Source organism: Bufo bufo, chromosome 6 (genome assembly GCF_905171765.1).
Source record: "Bufo bufo chromosome 6, aBufBuf1.1, whole genome shotgun sequence".
Taxonomy (NCBI): Eukaryota; Metazoa; Chordata; class Amphibia; order Anura; family Bufonidae; genus Bufo; species Bufo bufo.
Genome location: NC_053394.1, coordinates 33007795 through 33029929, shown reverse-complemented (window position 1 = coordinate 33029929; position 22135 = coordinate 33007795). Strand labels below are relative to the sequence as shown.

The window sequence follows — 22135 nt, the reverse complement described above, 5'->3', positions numbered from 1 at the left end:
TACAGCAGAGACCTGCGGCTAATTACCATGACCGGCAATAATGCCGATTGCGGTAATTAAATGCTTTAGATGCCGTGATCAAGTGAGATCACAGGCACCCTAAATGTGCAAAACCCTGGAAGCTCGCGCTTCCCGGCTTCCTACTGATGCCCCGTCAATTGGGGCATCGGTAGCTGGGCTGAACACTTTCCGCCTCGCTGATGAGGCTGAAAGTGTTCATGCTGCAATTCTTATTTTGGCCACCAGATGGCAGGCCAGGATAAGAAATTAGCAAAATCGACTTTAAATGGCATTTAAAAAATCCCTGATAGACCAAAATTAAAAATTAAAAAACATAATGTATAGGCTCATATATGAGCCACAAAATTATCACTATTTTTTTTATTTTTTTTAAAAAAATATAAAAAAATTAAAAAAATATCAAAGTTTAAATCACCCCCCTTTTCCGTATAATTAAAAAACAAATACCTAAATAACAATAAATAAACAGCATGGGTATCACCCCGACCGAAAACGCCCATAATATTAAAATAGAAAAAAAAATTCCAATACGTTGAATGGCGTAATGTAAAAAAGGGTCAAAATGGCCAATTTGCAATTTTTTCATTGCTTCTCTTACCCAAAAAAATGGAATAAAATGTGATCACAAAGTTATGCACACTCCAAAATGGTATCAATAAAAACTACAGATTGTTCCTCAAAAAAATGAGCCCCCAAACAGCTCATTAGACTAAGTATAAAAAAGTTATGGGGGTCAGAATATGGTGATGTAAAAAAAACAATTTTTATCAAAGTTTAAATTTATTTTTACACTATTTGACATAAAAAAATATACATATGGGGTATCATTGTAATCGTACTGACCCAGAGAATGAACGGCATGGGTCAGTTTTTTTTTCCAATTCCACCCCATTTGGAGTTTTTTTTTACCGATTCCCACTACATTTTATACCATAATTAATGGTGGCATTATAAAGTACAACTTGTCCCGCAAAAAATAAGCCCTCATACAGCTATGTGACCAGAAAAATAAAAAAGTTATGGCTCAAGGAAGAAAAATGAAAACGCAAAAATGAAAAGAACCTCCGGTAGCCAAAGGGTTAAAGGAGTGTTTCTATGGCTCGCCCGTAAACAGAAGACAGAGGGGCGGTCCTCCACACTGCAGGCCTGAGTGAGGAGGCGTGTCTCTCAGTAATCCAATCTGATTGGCTGGCAGGTTGCTGCTGGATAAAGGAAGTGTGTTTGTAAAGTGAGGGAAAGCAGTTTTGGCCTCAGAGGAGCCATCTTGAGAAGATCCTTATATTCTAGCCGTAACTAAGGGATAAACTCAAGAAAAACAGTGGTATGTGAAGAAAATAAAGACTGCCTTATGCATAATGCTGCTGTGACACCCCAGAGTTGTGTTACTACACACCTCTACCCCGCTACTATCTTCTAAGAGCCTTTATACTGTCATCAGATGTGATTTTGCTTATGTCCTCCAGAAGTGTGCATATAAAACTATGTTAAGGGCTCTTTCACACTTGCGTTCTTTTCTTCCGGCATAGAGTTCCGTCGTCGGGGCTCTATGCCGGAAGAATCCTGATCAGTTTTATCCTAATGCATTCTGAATGGAGAGAAATCCATTCAGGATGCATCAGGACGTCTTCAGTTCCGGACCGGAACGTTTTTTGACCGTAGAAAATACCGCAGCATGCTGCGCTTTTTGCTCCGGTCAAAAATCCTGAACACTTGCCGCAAGGCCGGATCCGGAATTAATGTCCATTGAAAGGCATTGATCCGGATCCGGCCTTAAGCTAAACGTCGTTTCGGCGCATTACCGGAGCCGACGTTTAGCTTTTTCAGAATGGTTACCATGGCTGCCAGGACGCTAAAGTCCTGTTTGCCATGGTAAAGTGTAGTGGGGAGCGGGGGAGCAGTATACTTACCGTCCATGCGGCTCCCCGGGCGCTCCAGAGTGACGTCAGGGCGCCCCACGCTCATGGATGACGTGTCACATGGACACGTCATCCATGCACATGGGTTGCTCTGAGGTCATTCTGGAGCGCCCGGGGAGCCGCACGGACTGTAAGTATACCACTCCCCCGCTCCCCACTACTACTATGGCAACCAGGACTTTAATAGCGTCCTGGCTGCCATAGTAACACTGAACGCATTTTGAAGACGGATCCGTCTTCAAATGCTTTCAGTTCACTTGCGTTTTTCCGGATCCAGTGTGTAATTCCGGCAAATGGAGTACACGCCGGATCCGGACAGCGCAAGTGTGAAAGAGGCCTAAGTGTAATGGTTCATGTAATTATCCTGGTTACCAGCGGGTGGCAGCATCATTGTCAGAGATAGTCTTAATGTTATGGCACTTCAGATTGGAGCATTCCTGTTCTATTCTGCCCCCCTTTCTGGAGAGAGGTGGGCGTATACCCAGTTTGAGCACCTTCAGCCTCAGCTGGATGAAGAGAGCAGAAACTACAGCCAAACTCCAGAGCTCCAGGAAGAAAGCATCCCCTGAGAATCCATCTGTGAGATAAGTCCGGAGTCCTAGGAGAAGCCAATTCCTCCTCAGCTAGTCTGTCCGCACACAGCAGAAGTTACGGATAAGTGCAGAAGCTAATCCTGCCACAGTTACAGAGCTACCAAGCAGACGTTTATCCTGCAAGCTCCATATTTAAAGTAGAAGAACTAATTGCTGCCAATGATTGCCAAAACCTGCTGGGACAAAGAGACCAAAGCTGTACGTCTACTGTTTGGATGCAAATTATTTCAAGTAAAGAAATGTTTGAACTTCATCTAAAGGTCTGGACATCATTTATTCGGCAAAGTTCCTCTATTACTCCTACTATCACTACACTCCAATTTATTGCAAGTGAGCCAGGAGTCCAGCCGTACCCAGGTAGGAGACACCGTGACACAACTACCACCAAACTACAGAGACATTATAGGCCATTACACCACTCTGGCAATTCTAATCTGGGACGTGTGTTCTAACACCTTGGAAGGGCCCTGGGATAGTACCCTGCGCACGCTGCAATTGGCGTCACGACAAATACAGAACATTATCCATCTGTACCTGGCCACTGCACTGCAGCAACAGAAACACATGCTAAAATTGTTATTTTTTTATGAAAACGTGACACAAAGCGCCACAGCCTTTTCAAACAGTTGGTTGGGGAGGGTGCCAGACCCCCACTGATTAAATATTGATGACCTATCCTGAGGATTGGCCAACAATATCAAAATCTCAGACAACCCCTGTAAGTTATGGTATCCTATAATTTCTCTCCACACTGTCTAATTGAGGGTGGTCCTGATCGGGGACCCTTGTCTGTTAAATCTATGAGGGTGATTCATCATGCCTGTCATAGGATACATCAAGTTAGGACCACATTTATCAGGCGCGCAGGGATGATGCATTTGTTGGATACACCTCACTCTCCATAGGTATTCGCTCCTGTTCCGGGAATATCTGCTGCTTGCACGAGATAGATCTGAGATGACACAACATGAGATTTCCCATGTCCTGCTCTTAAATAATCTCTTTCTAACATCCATCACACAGTCTCCAGCCCTTGGTTACGTCCCGGGCATTGACAAAGCTATTAATCATTGCTATTTAAATATCATGTTCCCGGCGTTGCTTTATTCCAGACCTAGAAGGTAAAGCAGCTGCCAGAAGACGACTCATAACGGACATGACAAATGGCGTCCCCGTACCTGAATATATTATCAGTACAAGAATCTGCAGCAAGACTGATGTCAAGGGTGGGGGAGGGGGGGGGGGGGTTCTAACACGCATTTCTCCTGGGCTGGTCCACTTTTTAGAACCCTTAATGAAGAAGGTGGCCATACACATTAGACTTGCTAAAGTTCGTCAAACCCGGCAGGACTGCGCAACCAGCTAAAGTGCGTGAAATTCTCAGCCGACATTCGTTTGCCATTGGTTGAGAGAAAATAGGATCAGGCATGTTGAATTTCGACATGCCCAATCCTTTGTTGACAAGGGAGATAAGCCGACACCAGAGCTGTCTCGGTTGAACTAAGTGTGCACATGTATATGGGGAGTTTGTCATCTGTCGACACCTATTGAAAGTGTATCGCCAGCTTTTCTAATACACCTGTGCACTACCCCAGGGCAGGGGTGTCTGAATGGATATTATGTGATGTAATATTATGCTATATATTGCTATGTTATGTATAGTGTTGATCACGAATATTCGAGATTTTTTCATTGCAAATTTTCGTAATGAGAATTTTTATCGCGAATTTTTCAATTGCCGAGCAAAAACATGATTCCTCCCTGCTTCTTGCTTGTGGGCCAATGAGTCATAGCACTATATCGAATATATTTGTTTTTTCAAATATTCGTAATATTCTAAAACAAGAATATATAGCAATACAGCGAATATTCGAAAAAAAAAAAAAATGAATGTAGAGCAATTTAGCTAATATAGTGCTATAATCTTCTTTGTTTAATAGTTGTAATTTTTTTCTCATCTGAAGTTCAGATTGGAAAAAAATTACAACTATAAAAAATATGATTATAGCACTATATTAGCTAAATTGCTCTACATTAGATTTTTTTTAATATTCGCTGTATTGCTATATATTCTTGTTTTAGAATATTACGAATATTTGAAAAAACTAATATATATTCGATATAGTGCTATGACTCATTGGCAGGGAGGAATCACGATTTTGCTCGGCAATTGAAAAATTTGCGATAAAAATTCGCAAAGCGAAAAGTCGCATTACGAAAATTTGCGTATTACCCAATCATTACCTTGTCGATTTTTCAAGTAAAAAAAATCATAGAATAGAACGAATATTCGAATTTGCAAATTCTAATAGGACCCCTGCCACTCATCACTAGTTATGTATTGTAACTAGAGTTGAGGAAGCAAAACATTCAAAGCTGAATTCGGTCCAAGCTTAGGAAAACTTTGATTCGCAATGAATCCGAATTTTCTCGCGCTTAATGGTAACGAATCAGTTTTTCCTAAAATGCTGTACGTGTTACAAAGTGAAAGTTAGAAGCCAGGGAACGTGAGATCACCCATAATGCCGTGCAGCCAGCCAATCCCAGGTAGCCATCCCCTGTGATGTCACAGCCCTATAAAACCCTCATCCCGCGTAGTCTCCGCCATTGTCCTGTGAGCTGAGCATAGGGAGAGATATGGAAAGCGCTCATGCTCTTGGGAAAGTGTTGCTGATAATGATAAATAGAAGAATATTGGAGAGGGAGAGTGCAGGGAGAGTACATGGAGAGTGCAGGGAGACTGCAGGGAGAGTGTATCGCCATGTGCATCACGTTCTAGTGCACCGACATTCAGAGTTCTGTTATTATAGTGATATAGTTAGTGTGCCCTAGTATTAAAGGCAGGTGTCCATGATGTTCTAGTGCAATCTGTTACATTACTGATACAGTACACTGTGGCCAACAGACAGTTGCCTGGACCCTCCAAAGGAACGGGCAGTGGCAAAAATGTTGCTGTAGCCGACACAAGAAGCAGCAGAAGAAGCGGGGGAGGTAGCAGCTGCAGCAACAGGCCAGAGCTGTCACTGTCATCCAGCAGTCATGTTATGACCAACAATCCAGCTGTACTAGAATGGTTGACTCGCTCTTCAACATCATCTCAGGTGACAACAGATACACACAACCAGGAATCGGTGAGTTCCTCGGACAACACTCTTAGGCTACTTTCACACTAGCGTTTTGGCTTTCCGTTTGTGAGATCCGTTCAGGTGAGCATGACACAATTGATAAGCAAACACATGTAGATGATCGCACCTGGAAGCCTGGTGAAGAGGGGGCATCATCATCATCATCAGGGGGTGACGGTGGCAGCGTGTCCGTGACACAGCAGGGTGGAAGCAGTGGGAGATCTCGAGTCAAACGCGGGAGGGATGCATCGTCTGCTACTCATCTACTACCTGTGAGGAACACACTGGCAGTGCACGGATTCATAAAAGCAGCGGCAGGCAGGCATCATGCAGTGATGGAGGGAAAATGTCATACTCGGCAGTGTGGAAATTTTTCACCAAGTAACTTGGGGACATTAGTGTGGCGGTACGCAAGATATGTGAGCAGATGGTGAGGCACGGCCAGGGTGCTAATGTCAACACCTGAAGCGTCACCATAAAGTGGCATGGGAAAACCGCCTCACTCATTTAGTCTTACAGCCTGATGCAGCAACTGCTGCATCTCCCACTGGCCTGCACCCCGTCTGAAACAGTCAGGGCTCGTCAACGTCAGCAGAAGGAAGCTGCCGTTCCTTCCCATCAACTTCACTGTTGTCTATTGCTCCTGATGCTCCTCCTCCTCTTTGTCACTTGTTTTAACAGCAATCGATCACCAAGGCATGCATTCATCCAACGGCACAGAGGCTGAACGAGCACCAGGCCAAGTGGCTGGTACTAAAGTCCCTCCCTTTCCATGTGATGGACTCTGCACCTTTCAGGGAACTGATGGCTTGTGCCGAGCCAAGGTGGAGAGTCCCAAGCTGTCATTACTTCCACAAAAAGGCAATACCAGCCCTGCACACGTATGTAAAACAGAAGGTGGGCTAGTCCTTGAGCCTGTCGGTGTCTGCTAAAGTTCACGGCAGTGAAAAGTATACACCAGACATAGTCGTAACAAGTGTAGAAGTACACATCTCGCACAGAATAAAGATATCATTTATCACAATTGCGTATTGTCATTCTTTACTCAATAAAATAAAGAAATCCAATTACCCTTACCGACCCTCAACTCTCCTATATCCTTCCCCCCTCCCCCACTCCGCGTGGCCACACTCCCCAAAAAGGAAGTTATCACTCCAGTATATTAGTCACCTGATATCACGTTTAAGTGTTATAACAACCTGTTACGCTAATAATTTCTGTAGGAAGGCGCAAGGGTCTGCCGTTGACGGAAGGTATGTGTCACTGAGGTTCCTGGCCTCAGTGAAGTAAGAGCCTGTAATTTCAAGTGTCAGCGGCATCTAGTGCTGGCTGACACGTTGCTATTTTACTATGTCTGTAAGCTGATCTGGGCCGGCTCTTACTGGGAGTAGCCAAAGTGCTGGGTGGGTGGCTGCTCCCCACACTTCAGGCCGGGTCTTTACTGGCCTATATCAAACCCAGCCAGCAGTCTCAGCTGGGTGTGGATTACTCCTCTCTGACAGTGGAGCGCTGTCAGTCCCTGTGTGTTTTGGGATCTGAAAACTTGTGCCGTGCAAAAGGGCTGGGAGCCGCATGCTGAGAAACAGGCCCCTAAAGCCTGCTGTGGACCACAGGTGGACAAACTGCAAACCAGGTGAAGATTTTTTGATCTGTGGACTTTTAATGGTGTGAACAAACATCTAGACTGCAAAATGTCTCCTTATGTGTGAATAAAGACTTTGTGGTTGCCTCTATACTGCGTCGTCCGCTAGCCTGTCTACCAGAGCAAACTTCATATACCCACACTTCATATACCATTTATACCTCTGTGTTCCTCACCTCAACCCTCCAAAACCCCTGAGAACCATACCATTCCAGATATGCACCAATCTCTGAGACAACATACCAGGACCAGCCAACCACATCTTCCACTGCTTCTCGAATTTCTTTACAGTGTCCCCTTTAGTATGAATGCCACTTTCCATAGATATCATATGATTAGCCATATGAACCCACTCCGACTCAGTTGGAGGAGTCGACTCTATCCAATGCTTAGCTATAGATTTATGTGCAACATATAATAATTTAGCAATAGCCAACTTATGATCTGTAGAGACTGTCAAATCTTCTACATACCCAAGATATCCGTCTAGTGGAACCTTTGGTACCGTAACTTCATAACTTTCTACTATTTGCTTATGCACTGCATTCCAGAAATGCTCCAGCTCCGTACATGACCAGAACGTGTGAATTAAGTCTGCTTCCGGGGCAGTACACCTTGGACATTTAGAGTCCGCTCGCAGACCCATCTTAAACATGAGCCATGGTGTCTTATATATACGGTGTAATAGAAACAATTGTGAGCGTCTATGCGCCACCCTCATAGATATTGTGGGTACTGCCCCTAAAACATCCCTCCACTGCTCGTCTGTTATCTCCCCCACGTCTTTCTCCCATTTACTCCTAAGACCGGCAAGCGGATTATGCAGTTCCTTATCCAATAAAGTGGCATACGCCATGGAAATTATTGTGCGGGAAAGCCTGGCTTGCACCACTGAATCAATCACTGGCATGTCAACGGGCTTCCTCGTTCCTGACTCTGCAGGGCATGCCTCAGCTGTAAGTACTGGTAGAACACCCCATTTGGTAATTGGAACTCTGTCTGCAGTTGTTGAAAAGATTTATGATTCCCTTCCAAATAGAGTTGCGATATTTTAGTAATCTGAGCTCTTTCCCAATGATCAAATCCTTCCAGCTTAGAAATCTCCCATAACTGCGCATTCCTCCAAATAGGAGTATATTTCGTACATCCAATTATCCCCAATAATTCTCTCACCTTCCACCATACTTTATGTATGAGGAGTAAGGTAGGTAAATCCAGGAGAACACAAGCAAAGTCTATGTGACTCCAGTGCCCCTACGAGAGAATTTTCTGATACTAAGGATTGCACAATCCTTCTGGAATCAAAGGCATTGCTTCCATCCTCTATCCCCCATCCCTGCATATGCTGCAATTGTGCTGCTATATAATATACCCATGGATTAGGCAAGGCTATTTCCCCCCTCTGTTTTAGGGTGCATTCACACGACCGTAAGTGTTTTGCCGTCCGCACATGGCCAGCGCTATATGGAGAATGCCTAAGCTTGTCCGTGGTTGCAGACAAGAATAGGACATGCTCTATTTTTATTGCGGGGCCATGAAACGGAACATCTTCTGCGGCCCTATTGAAATGAATGGTTTAATTACTGAACGATGTAATTGAATCCATGTATTTACCTTCCGCTTAATTTTCTCTAACAATGGGTAAATATTAGAGGTGTTATAGTCATGTACATTGCGAGTAATCCACATGCCCAGATATTTAAAGGTATCTACACACGGGATCGGGACATTCGCTACACATCTCCTGTCCTCCTCAGAAGACATCAACATTAATGCCGAAAACCTATATATAGCCCTTCCCGGTCAATCTGAGACTTGCACAGCTGAAAGGGTACATTTTTATGAATTAAAACACTTAGCCCTCGTGAGTATGAAGAATTAACCGACTGGTATGCCCATCCTATCCATCCCTTATTTAACCAATGCAAAGTATCCAGAGTCATATGCGTCTCCTATAGACCTACAGCAGATGGTGGCATTGACCGCAGCCGCTCAAACACTGTGGTGCGTTTGGTGGAGTCCCTGAGGCCCCTAACATTCCATGATACTAAATTCACAGTCCCCATAATGTCAAGGTACATATCTCCTGACAAAAAATATAGCGGATCTCCACACCTTCCCCAGTATTTGAATCCCCCTGAAGTTTAAGTACCAAGCCTTCACCAAGTGGGAAGGATATGATTAGTCTTAGATTAGGCTGGGTATACGAGATTTATATTGATTCGTGACAAATTAATTCGGAAATAAGCAAATTTCTTGTCAAACCTCAGAGAAGCTGCCGAATTGAATTTTTCAAAACTTTGCTCATCTCTAGTTGCAACTACTATAGTTATATATGGATGGCACATTTAGGGTTAATAACCCTGGCTCAGTTCTTGCAGGTTGCTAAGTGGTGGCTGGATCCACCCCTGACTCTAGTGAGTCAATGTTAGAGGAGAGTTCGGAGAAGAAGGAAGCTGTTGCCTCATGCTCCTTCTCCTTGGGTAAGTTGATTAAGGGATCTGGTGCAACAGATGCAAGTTTCACCTCTGGGACCTGCTCCTCTCCTAAAAATGGGGCCCCGCTCTGAACAGAGAGCAAGCTGCAAGTGTGCGGTGTCCTCCTCAATCACCACTATGGGACTTCTGAAAATTGCTGAGAGAAGACCCATAACAGTGAGTGGAGAGCAAGCCGCGCATGCACAGCCAACCTTCTATTCACTGCTATAAGACTCCCATAAATAGCTGGACGGGAGCATTTGAAAGTCCCAAAGCAGCGAAGGCTGTGGTGGACACACATGTGGGGCTTGCAGGGTCCCGTTCTTGAGATAGGAAAGGGTCCTAGAGGTGGGAGCCACACTCGTCAGACATTTATGGCATATCAAATCGATATGCTATAAATGTCCACATGGGACAACCCCTTTAAGGAAGATAACTCTTCCACATCTACCACGAGATGGCTACTGTTTGCAATACAGCCATAATATAAGCGATCAGTTTTTTAAATAAATCCCACTGACTCCGTCTACGGTTCCATCTCATTTGACAGCAATAATACCGCCACATGCAGGACTATTCTTGCCTTCAAAGCAATAAAAAACTATGAGTATCACTGCAGCCATGGCTATTCTTGGAATCAAAAATACCAGAACGCCCTATTCATTGCCTTATTATTTCTGCGCTGTGACGCCGAGCGTCTAGTACGTATGACAATAATTATTCTGAATAATTCATTCTGGAGACTTGTCAGGATATCGTAATATGAGGGGCCCGTAGCTGTCCGGATATTGAGAGAGCAAAATGTGACAGCCGTAGTGTAAAGTACAGTGGGCTAGACCATGAAGCCTGTGAATACATTGGCCTAGATTTGCAGAAGTGTTAACTTGTGAATTGAGAATTAACAAGTAAGAGGAAGGGTGCAATGCACTGGAGAGACACTTCTCTTTTGTGTAAAATCTGGGACATTGTGTTATTAATGCTGAAACCAACTGTGAGGAGTCCTATTAAAACCAGGACGCCATTTGTAAGCAGCATAGGTGTCAAATATGGGGAGCTAGGCAAAAAAAATCACTTTAAACCTGTTCTATCTGCATATATTTAAAGGCTATAAACATCTTTGGGGCAATTTTTTTAGGATTGCATGTTACAAATTTTGGGCTAAAAATCATTTTTTTAATTGTTCTTTATTAAAAATTTTCAGCAGTTTTTGTGATACATGCAGTTAAAAATGAGTCAATTTGCAGACTGTCCCTCCTGAGTCTTGTCAGCTGACGGCTCATGTGAGGCCTTATCTCTGATCTACTGACTTTATAAACACTCATTTTAAGGGGTTGTCCGCGATCTCGATTTAAAAAAAAACCCCTGTGAAATCACTATTAATAGGTGCCCCCAGATGTTTTTAGGTATTTTTACCTCTCTGGTTATGTGTGCGGTAACTTCCTGCCTCACTGCTTTCTGGGTCCCAAGTGTGTGTCTGCTCCTCCGTGCAGCCGCCCCCCTAATTCATATGCCGCCTCCTGCCGCAACTATTCCTCTCCCTTAGTCATGCCCCTAAACACCTCCTGCCTTGCTAAGAATGCGCCCTGCCCGGTGACGTCACCGGACCAGAGGGGCGTAGCTTAGCGTGGTGTATTGCTGCCTAGTTACCGCCCCTCCATGCGCTCAGAATAATTACTGAGGCTGACGGTGACGTCACCGGGCTCCTCTCAAACGCTCATTCATTGGGTAATCAGAAACTTTTAGCAGGGTTAAAAATCCATGTTTGCCGGCAGCAGATCGTGTCTTGTAATCATGATCTGCTGCTGGCAAACAGTTATCCAGTATGGAGACGAACCATGGCATTAGGGATCGCTTCTCCTCATACTGCGGAGGAGATTGTGGCATGTAATAGCAGCGGTCTCCTCCTCTAGCGATCAGTTAATTGTCGGGAAGGAGAGCTTCCATCCCGTCAATTGCCTGTCTCATCTGCAGGTGTAATAGGAACCATATTCTTATCAGTCTGATAAGAGTTTAGCTATAATGAATGATTATTAGATCAGGAGATCACAGATAAAACTTCACATGAGCAGTCAGCTGACAGGACTTAGAAGAGACAGTCTGCCAATAGAAAGATTTTAAACCGAATCTATCACAAAAATTGCTGAAAATTTAAAAGAAAAAGGCAAATTGAAAAAATATTTTTAGGCCAAGATGAGTAAAATGCAATCATTAATAAATAAATAAATAAAATATCCTCCGAAGGTTTCCATAGCCTTTAAGCTTAAGGGTGTGTAGACAACCATTGCTGTTCCATAAATGAAAAAAAAAAAAGCAACTTTGCAAACAGTCAATGGGGCAAAATTACTAATAGTGTCACCCTTTGCACTGTCACAGTCTTAATATTACACAAATTTACCATTCTGGCACATGGACTTTTATAAATTTGGAGTATCGCAAATCCTGTGCCAGATTTACACTGGAATTCTGTCCATACGTCAAAATTTTCTGTGTGCGACAAAAAGCCCAAAACATTTGTCTGGATGCAAAAAAAAAAAGTGGTCGTGTCTTGACCAGCAACCTAGCGGTTCTTGAATGGTTTACACTACCTCTAAGTCAGTGTCAATCTACTTCAAAAATGCACCAAAATCTTGGGGTGCAGAGGTGCATAGAGCCCAGGCCCCTTACCACAAAGCCACACCCTTTCTTGTGGAGCCGTGCCTGCTTGTCAGAAGAGGCGTACAAAGTTTAGAAAAGTGAGTAAAGCAGTTGGTAAATGTGATGCAAAACATGTACGCCAGTTTTTTGGTGAAAAATGTGCAAAAAAAATAATATGGCGCATTTTAATAGTAAATTTGCCCCAATGTGTCTCCATGGCTACAGACTACAAACAAACCCTGTGTAGTCTTATGCAGTCATGAGTTGCTCCTTCCATCTCCTCCCCTTCAGTTAAGCAGAGTAACGGCAGGATGAGACTACCCAGCGTTTGTTGTCTGTTACCATGGAGACGCTAAGTCTGCATAGCAGCTGTAGACACTAAACAGATTGTTGATAAAGACTATTTGCAAATGCATTGGTGCAATAAAAAATGATTGCAAAAGAGTACACACCTTTTAATACTATATAGCATTGTAGTCAATGGCCACCCATGTTGAAAAAAGATGAAGATAAAGTGCTACGTCGCTTCCCTGGCACCATTCTAGAGATTGACAGTCATGTCACCTCTGATCACAGATTGATGGTATTTCCTAGTAATATGCCATCCATGGGCAAACACTGGGATGTTAAGCCCTGTCCCAAGAATGCCCCAAAAGCCAGTTTTAAGGCAGGTTTGCATTATCCGTGTCCTTTTGAGGTCACACAAAATCAGGACTGTTGGCATGTGTGATGTCATCAGTCCTTTAAAATGACCTGGAAAAGTCTAGGGTAAGTGACCTCAGGGATGATCTGTTCACATTCGCCAATAGTGCGCATCCAAGTAAATGTAATTTCCTGAATGTTCTGCTCCTCATTGTGTAAGGAGTTTGGTATTTAGGAAGACATCAAGTTGTAAGGAATCCCATTATGGTTTTTATCTCTTTAAATAAAACTCTGCACGGAGACGTGTATTAGGCTTTGTGATAAACGCTTTATATGTGGATTGTGATTTGCTATAATAGCATGCAAGTCTCTGTTTCCCTTTGCAGATCCTTATTATTTCCATATTATGCTTAGGCTCGGGGTTCACATTAACGATAATGGGAAAAATCACAATCAGTCACCCGGATCGTTAATGGAAAATTTTCCCTGTACTCCAAGCGTGTATGACTGTAACATTGTGCTAGAAAAAAAAAGAACTTAAAAGCACTCACAAGGCACCAAATGCAAAATCTATACAAAAACTGATACCCCATTTGATATGATAAATAAACATGAGGTTATTAACAAATATACTATGAGCAAAAATATCTGTGCCCACCCACCACGGCAAGGTGACCTCAATCCAGACGGGAACCAACTCTATTTAATACCTATCTCTATGGACCTTTCTCTTCAGACAGAATTCTGCTTTGAATGCTTTGCTTCGCTCAACACTATTGTTCTACGTAGACCTAGCGAGGGGCCCTTGTACACGGCTAAGGATAGGGGTAATAATTGTCCCATGTAAAGGTGCTGTCGACTCCCCGACAAAAGTCATTCCTTAAGGAACTGCATATTTTATATCACATAAAATCATCAATTTACAGCAGCACATTCTAATCAGGGATGTGCTGTCGACAAACAATGAATGTGTATGGGGACGAACAATCGCAGTAATGATCATTAATCCCCGATGATTGCTACATGTAAATGAACTAGCTGGCAATAATTGAAAATTAACGGTTCGTTGACAATCATTGATCTGGGTATCAGCCTAGGGTAAATTTACAAAGAAAGAGGTACAGGGCAGTGAATAGGATGACTGACCACTACTATGATCATTCATCTCCATACAGATTCATTGTTTGTCAACAGCACATCCATGCTTACACAGGGCGAAGGGCTGCAGTCAGATGCTTGTTTAGGTGGCACAGGAAGCCAAATTCAGCATGTGATCGGCACCTTTACTTGGTGAGTTTATCAGGAACGGGCTTTTGTATGAATGTTTACCCCAAATAATTCTCCTAATCCTCAATCCATATAAAAGTGCCCTTTGTGTCCTTTTCCTTATACATAGCTAATTTAAATGGGCAAGGGATTTACAAGTGTAATACCCCAGGGTGGTATTACCATTTCTTCACCCTTTTACTGTCTTTAATTGCTAACAATAATGTCATCCTTGTATTTATTCCCGGTACTTCACATTGTGCATTGATAATATTGCTCTGAAACTGTTATGTTCATGTAATGTTCCTGGTTGTCCAGCAGGTGGCGGTGTGTATCTGGCAGAGAGAGAGATCTTTAGATAGAATAGAACTTACCATTCCATTCTCACCCTTTTGGGCAGAAGTGGACCAGTCCTGTTTCCTACCAAAGGGAGGGGTCGTGGTTCTAGTTTATTCCAGTCTGGTCTAGACAGCGGAGCTTAAAAGATGTGCCAAGATGTGGCAGTGAGGGGAAAGTTCCCCCTCCTGCACCAGGAGTCTCTCCAGAAGGAAGCAGCTCATAGAGCACCCTGACTCCTTACTGATTTACAGACAGGATATTGCTAGGGGGTCAACAGCCAAAGGCATCCCACTCCAAAGGTACCAGAACAGCCCTAAAGTCCAACGACCAGACTAAAGCTAAGTTTAGCACAGCAGAGAGAGAAAGCAGAGTACTCAAGTTTGCCTTCCAATGTATGCCAAAGCCTGCTGGAACCAAGAGAAAGCCTGAATATTGTCTGGATTCAAGTTTACTCAAGTAAAGGCGTTGAACTTTATAAAGGTCTAGACGGGATTTATTCTCCATCTCCACCATTACTCATACCTTTTATTGCTTCGCAATAAACCCTGGGGAGCGACTGTATCCAGCTAGGAGCACCGTGACACACAGATACTATTAAGGCCGCACCACACCACTCTGCATCCTATAAACCTAGAACACGATAGGCCCTGGGGGACGACACGTTGCACAAGCAACAAGAATGGTATGACCTGCCCAATAACAGCTCAATGTCAGTCTAATGCAGACCAGACTGATCCTTGAGGAGACCAATGGGTGTCTGGTGCCTCCATAAGAAGATCATTTAGTGAAATTGAAGCAGAGAATAGTTTAAAGCTCCAGGACCCAATGCAAAATTATTAGCAGGCCCACATTTATCATGCACCATTTGCTTGTGTATAAGGGACCTTCTCAGGCACTAGGTATGGGAGCAAATTCTACCTGTGCACCGCCATAGCTATGCTGTAGAACATAACGCATTCACATTCCATATCTCATGGTACAAAGGCTACTTTGAAAATGATTGATTGTTATTAGAGATTAGTGAATTTCTCTATAATTCGATTCGGCCGGTTCGCCAAATTTTTCGAAACAATTTGGTTCGATCCGAAATTATTTGCGGCAAATTGTGTTAAAAAAATGGCTATTTCCTGGCTGCAGAGAGCCTTTATGGTGGTGTAGAATACTGTGCCTTGCAGTAACACGCATAGGGAGTCTGCTGTGGTAGTGAAATAATACTGTGAGTCAGTATGACATGCATATGACAGGCGTCGCTCTTAGAATCACTGCACACTTCACTTATTTGGGCAGTCATGGGGCCAAAACTGACCAAATAACTCAAGTGTGAACTCAGCCTTACAGGTCAATGTTAGCGTCAAGAAGAAGCGCACTCCTTTTACACCGTCGTCAGCTGATTCCACAAAGATGTCTACAGAACCTGTTCTATTAAACGCTTATACAAGTAGAGCCCCCCGACAGAATGGAGAGGGTGTCAGCAGTAAGTTTGTGTTGAAGTCACTGATTATTTTGCCCTTCCTCTGATCCGTCAGAACAATAACCCACAAAAAACAGATCCTGTCTGTGGAGCATCTGCCTTCACTCGGTCAGCATTTGGTCAGTGATCCATCAGTATTGCTAAAGCCAAAAACAAACAGGAGTGGATCCAAAACAGAGATGACCGAGTCAACCATTCAAGAACCGCTGGGTTGCTGGTCAAGACACGACCACTAGATGACACCGGGAGCTCAGGCCTCTCGCTGCGACTCCTGCTGCCACAGCCCCTTACTCTGCTGCGACCTGTGCCTGCACCAGAAACATTTAGGACTTCTCTGTCTGACATACTGTTAGATCAGATAAATAAATAAAAACGAAATTAAAAACACCCCAAAAAAGTCTGTAATTTTCTCACTTCACCACACAATGGGCAAATACTTTTTTTGTGCCACTAATACACGCAAAAAAGGGATTTAGAACATATACAGTAACTGCACCGCTGAACGGCAAATATATTTTTATTTTGCCACTAATACAGGACAAAAAGGGCTGTAATTTTCGCACTTTACCACGCTCATAAGCCTTTTTTTCCCACTAATACAAGCCAAATGCTTTAGAACATATAACTGCCCCGCAGAAGGGCAAATAAGACGTAGAAATATTTCCTTGTAATAAACCCTGTTAATGGCTGTATCATACAGCACTTGCATCCAAATAACAAGAACGGTTTGCTGGAATTACAGAGCTGTATAATGGCAATTTGCGTCCCTAGTCAGTGCAGCAAGGTGTAATAGGATTGTTCCTATTACCCAGTCTGTAACCTCCCCTATTGGACCCTGTTCTACATAAATGCTGTGGAATGATTCCTCTCTATCCTTTCCCTGAACTTCTATACAGCAAAATAAAAGTTTTAAAGTCTTTCCTAGCACTGTCCCTGGCGCCTGCTGATGTCTCTCCCTGCACTAAGCACGCTGGAAAATGGCTGAATCCAAGATGGCTGAGGCTATTTATAGGGCTGTGACATCACAGGGCTGGCTGGCTGCTGATTGGCTGCATGCATAGCATTGTGGGTGATCCCTCGTTCCCAGAGCTCCTTGCTCCATGTCCTCACACGTGCAGGAAGCATTTTAGGAAACAATGTGATTTTTTTACCATGAAGCGTGAGGAAATTCAGATTCGGTGCGAATCAAATTTTTCTTGAAATTCGGATTGAATTCCACTTCGTCAATTAGTTGTTATAGACCAGGGATGGCCAACCTGAGGCTCTCCAGCTGTTGCAAAACTACAACTCCCAGCATGCCCACACTGCCTACAGCTTTCAGCCTACAGCAGGGCATGGTGGGAGTTGTAGTTTTACAACAGCTGGTTGGCCATCCCTGTTATAGACGATTCCTTCCTTTTACTTTGCACCAGTTTTTGCGAAACCTCCCGCACAGTCTTTTAGATAAATGGGGTTCTCACTTACTTGTTCTGGTGCCGTGCGCCCTTCAGGTGTGCATGATACTGCTCCACTGAATTGAGGACCATGTTGCAGGTGTTACAGGTGTAGCTGCTCCGTAAAGCTGGAGAGACACAAGAAAATCGAAAAAGCTAAGATCAAAGACACAACCATCTGGCAAATAGCTCACCGTGGAGTCTGAACTGTCTACCGGGGTGACATTTTGTAATATCAAAAGTTAAAAAGTTGGATACTGCATGCAATAAAAAGTCTAAGTCTACAGTACACAGCATGAAAAAGAAGCCTCTATATAGCGGTTGGAACAAGTCTTCATAGCATGAGTCTCACTAATAGCAATCAGAACATCCAGTGACTACGTCAGTAATACGGAAACAGTGGTCACCCTGGTAGAAATTAGGTGGTTGCTAGGCAACAGAAACCATTGCAACACACAGAGCCCATTGAAAGGACACATAACTACAAGAAGGATTTCTGCAAAGGTAACTGAACTGGAATTAGGCTTACCATAATTTATATTTTTTTTGTAAAATTTAGTGAATGTTGCCATGTGATCACAACTTGTCATCGTGATCATCTTCTAATGGAAGGAATAGTGAATGCCTAATTTTAAATTCGTCAGCAGGATTAAATCAGGGGCAATGCTTGGTAGGGTTGCTCCTGCTGATTAGGAGCAGATCGGTTGCTTCATTCTGGAGAAAACATTCTTTTATGCAAATGAGAAGTTAAGGGCACTGAGGGTGGGCCCAAGCCACTCTGTGCACCTATGCTCCTCCTGCTTTCTCTGCCAGCTTCAACCTCTTCTTGATTGACAGGACCAGGTGAGATGACTGTGGTGGAACCTAGTACTTGTCAACCAAGAAGGGGAGGGAGGGGCTGACAGAGGAAGCAATAGGAACAAGGGTGCACTTAAGTGCTCATTTGCATATGGATTTTCCCCCCAGGTTGATGCCATCTATCTGCATAACTATGGTATGCCTTTAATCAGAAGGATAAATCCTGTCAGACATTATGTTTGGTTTAATAGAGTTGATCTTGCTGACAGCTGCTCTTTAAAGAGGACCTTTCAGTTTTTTTTTTAGTTTAATTAAATACCTTTCCTTGCCCTGCCTGTCTTTTTCAAATATCGTTCCCCGCTGTGCCCCACTGCAGTTTTCCCGCTCAGTGTGTTAATACGGAGCATCGGTACAGGGAGGAGGAGACTGCCCTGTTTCTCAATGGGCGTCTCCTTCTCCCTGGCTGTGCCGTGATCCAATCACAGCGGAGAGCATCACAGCCAGGGAGAAGGTGAGTTTTTATTTCTCCCTTGTGAGAGAAATGAATCTAGCTGTGCAGCTGAAGAGGGGAATGATTAGGCTGAAAAAGATATTAGGGAAGCCGAAAAAAAAAACATATATTCCTTCACAGTCATGATTGTACAAAGAAGCACAGACTTTTTTTGAAAACTCAGCTTTATATATAAATAGGTTGTAAATCATTAAAAGGTTGAAACTTATCAAAATTGATGTTGTTTTCACCTCATTATTGGGATTTTTTTGTTTACAGGCATTTTGCTCTTAACATTATCATTTATATTACAGTCTCTCGTTTTTGTAGGTTATAAATATTTAAATTCCAAGCCCAGTCTAGACAAGGGCGCATTAAATGTGCCGATAACTGCAGAGCATGCCGAGGCACCTGGTTCCACGATTCTCTGGATATTTAATGTGGACTTGTATCCGAGACCAAATGTAACATGTGCAAATAAAACAAACATTCCCAATAAGATGTAAACATTTGATCTAATCAGCTCAATTAACACGTGGGTTATTAATGCATTTGCTCTTTCTATTATACAGGTATAGCAGAGCTAAATTAGTCAACACGTGGGTCAGCTGCTGATGATGACTACTTACATTTCTGTACTCACAGAATTAGGGCTCATGAACATGAACGTATTTTCTTTCCGTGTCCGTTTTTTTATCGAGGACCGTCAGCGGACCATTCATTTTAACAGGTCCGCAAAAAAAAGAAAAACGCAAATTACTCTGTGTGCATTCTGTTTCTGTGTGTCCATATGTCCATTCCGCAAAAAAATAAAACATGTCCTATTATGGTCCACATTACGGACAAGGATAGGACTGTTCTATTAGGGGTCAGATGTTCCGTTCCGCAAAATACGGAATGCACACGGACGTAATCCATATTTTTTGCGGACAGCAAAATACATACGGTCGTGTACATGAGCCCTTACCTTCAGTTCTGTACAAACATAAGAAATACTGACAACCCCATGAGCTGTGGCAAATGGAAAACGCCACATTTCTGTATCTATACTGTGTTATACTACTATATTTTAAAAGGGGTTGTCCAGATGGAAAAAAAAAGAAAGAAAAAAAGGACATAATGGCTTTAAAAAAAAAAACATGCCCCGCCATTCCTGTTCTGACAATTCCTGGGTTCCCCACTGATCTAAACTTCTTGACACAGGAAATGTGACTACTCCTAGTCACATTTCTATGTAAAGAGGGATCAGGAAGTAGTCACCAACAGGAAGCAATAGAACAGGAGCGGCAGAGGATCGGTATGGTGATTATTTTTAATTTTAAGTCCTTCCCTGAGTTTTTTAGCTAAAGAAAAAAATTCTGCCCTTGCAACCCCTTTAATGTTATTGCTACTGAAGATGCTATATAGATAACTTGGTGTCAGGGGTCACCGCTGGCAATATAAGTCATTTTCACCACAAAGGAAGTGCAGAAATGAACAGAGTTGCCCATGATTAGAAGAAAGACCCTTGCTTAGATTGCAAGAATAGCGCCACCCTTGCCCATAGGCTGTGTCTGATACTGCACCGATACAAGCTATTAGCAACAGTATCGCTGTCTCTAATCATAGAAAAACACATCTTTTAAACAAATGTAAGAGAATAAATCCCAAATATAAGCTATCATGAGTAATTTGTCAAATTGCCATTCAGGTTGGTGGAAAGTAACCAGTTCGGACTGAACCGGGTTCAGTCCGAACTTTGATATTTTTCCGACAGGCAGGCGAACCTGAATCTTTCCGGGTTTGTTTTGGATGAATCCACTAAAATGGTGTATAGTGCCATTTTAGTGTACATGTTGGTGGGAAAAAAGCACTAGAGAGGAAGGAGAAGGGATCTCACTTGACCCTGAGTGGAAGTCGGAGGGGGTTTAACTTGATTGGCTACCAGGCTGACAGACAGCCTAGATGAGCCAATCAGTGCTGCAGCAGGCAGGAAGGTGACCTAGCAGAACAAGCAGAATACCATTCTGTGCCGGGCTGTGAATGAGGGTGGTTGTACAGTACAGGCCAAAAGTTTGGGCACACCTTCTCATTCAAAGAGTTTTCTTTATTTTCATGACTATGAAGGCATCAAAACTATGAATTAACACATGTGGAATTATATACATAACAAACAAGTGTGAAACAACTGAAAATATGTCATATTCTAGGTTCTTCGAAGTAGCCACCTTTTGCTTTGATTACTGCTTTACACACTCTTGGCATTCTCTTGACGAGCTTCAAGAGGTAGTCCCCTGAAATGGTCTTCCAACAGTCTTGAAGGAGTGTCCAGAGATGCTTAGCACTTGTTGGCCCTTTTGCCTTCACTCTGCGGTCCAGCTCACCCCAAACCATCTCGATTGGGTTCAGGTCCGGTGACTGTGGAGGCCAGGTCATCTGGCGCAGCACCCCATCACTCTCCTTCATGGTCAAATAGCCCTTACTTTCAAAGTTTTCCCAATTTTTCGGCTAACTGACTGACCTTCATTTCTTAAAGTAATCATGGCCACTCGTTTTTTTTTACTTAGCTGCTTTTTTCTTGCCATAATACAAATTCTAACAGTCTATTCAGTAGGACTATCAGCTGTGTATCCACCTGACTTCTCCTCAACGCAACTGATGGTCCCAACCCCATTTATAAGGCAAGAAATCCCACTTATTAAACCTGACAGGGCACACCTGTGAAGTGAAAACCATTTCAGGGGACTACCTCTTGAAGCTCATCAAGAGAATGCCAAGAGTGTGCAAAGCAGTAATCAAATCAAAAGGTGGCTACTTTGAAGAACCTAGAATAGGACATATTTTCAGTTGTTTCACACTTGTTTGTTATGTATATAATTCCACATGTGTTAATTCATAGTTTTGATGCCTTCAGTGTGAATCTACAATTCTCATAGTCATGAAAATAAAGAAAACTCTTTGAATGAGAAGTGTCCAAACTTTGGTCTGTACTGTATGTGACAGTGTCTGCCAGGAAATCGATCTTAGGGAGTCAGGGAGAGTCCTAAATCAATCAAGCTTGTATTCTACTGCCAGGGAGAGTGAAGGGAAAGCCTAGAATTCCAAAGAAGTAGAATTGTGTGTGTTGTGTACATTAGAGACAAGCAGCGTAGCTGACAGACAGGGAGAGAGCAGACAGGACCTGTGCCACTATCAGAAGGGCAGGTGCACCTCAAAAGCAACTACCTGAAAGGAAGAGCTTTTTTATTTTGCTTCCCCATTTTCACAGAAATACTTTCTTTTGTGGGGTTCAAAATACAATTAAAGGGA

General features: G+C 43.1%; 1 protein-coding gene across 1 annotated transcript in view; it reads right to left on the bottom strand.

Moving 5' to 3' along the window:
• The window catches only part of ZMAT4 (zinc finger matrin-type 4), a 383151-nt gene that overhangs the window by 49351 nt on the left and 311665 nt on the right, over nucleotides 1–22135 (bottom strand). The window contains exon 6 of the mRNA XM_040435654.1: nucleotides 17591–17687. Within this exon, the coding sequence (XP_040291588.1) occupies nucleotides 17591–17687 (97 nt within the window). The remainder of the gene's footprint in view (nucleotides 1–17590; nucleotides 17688–22135) is intronic.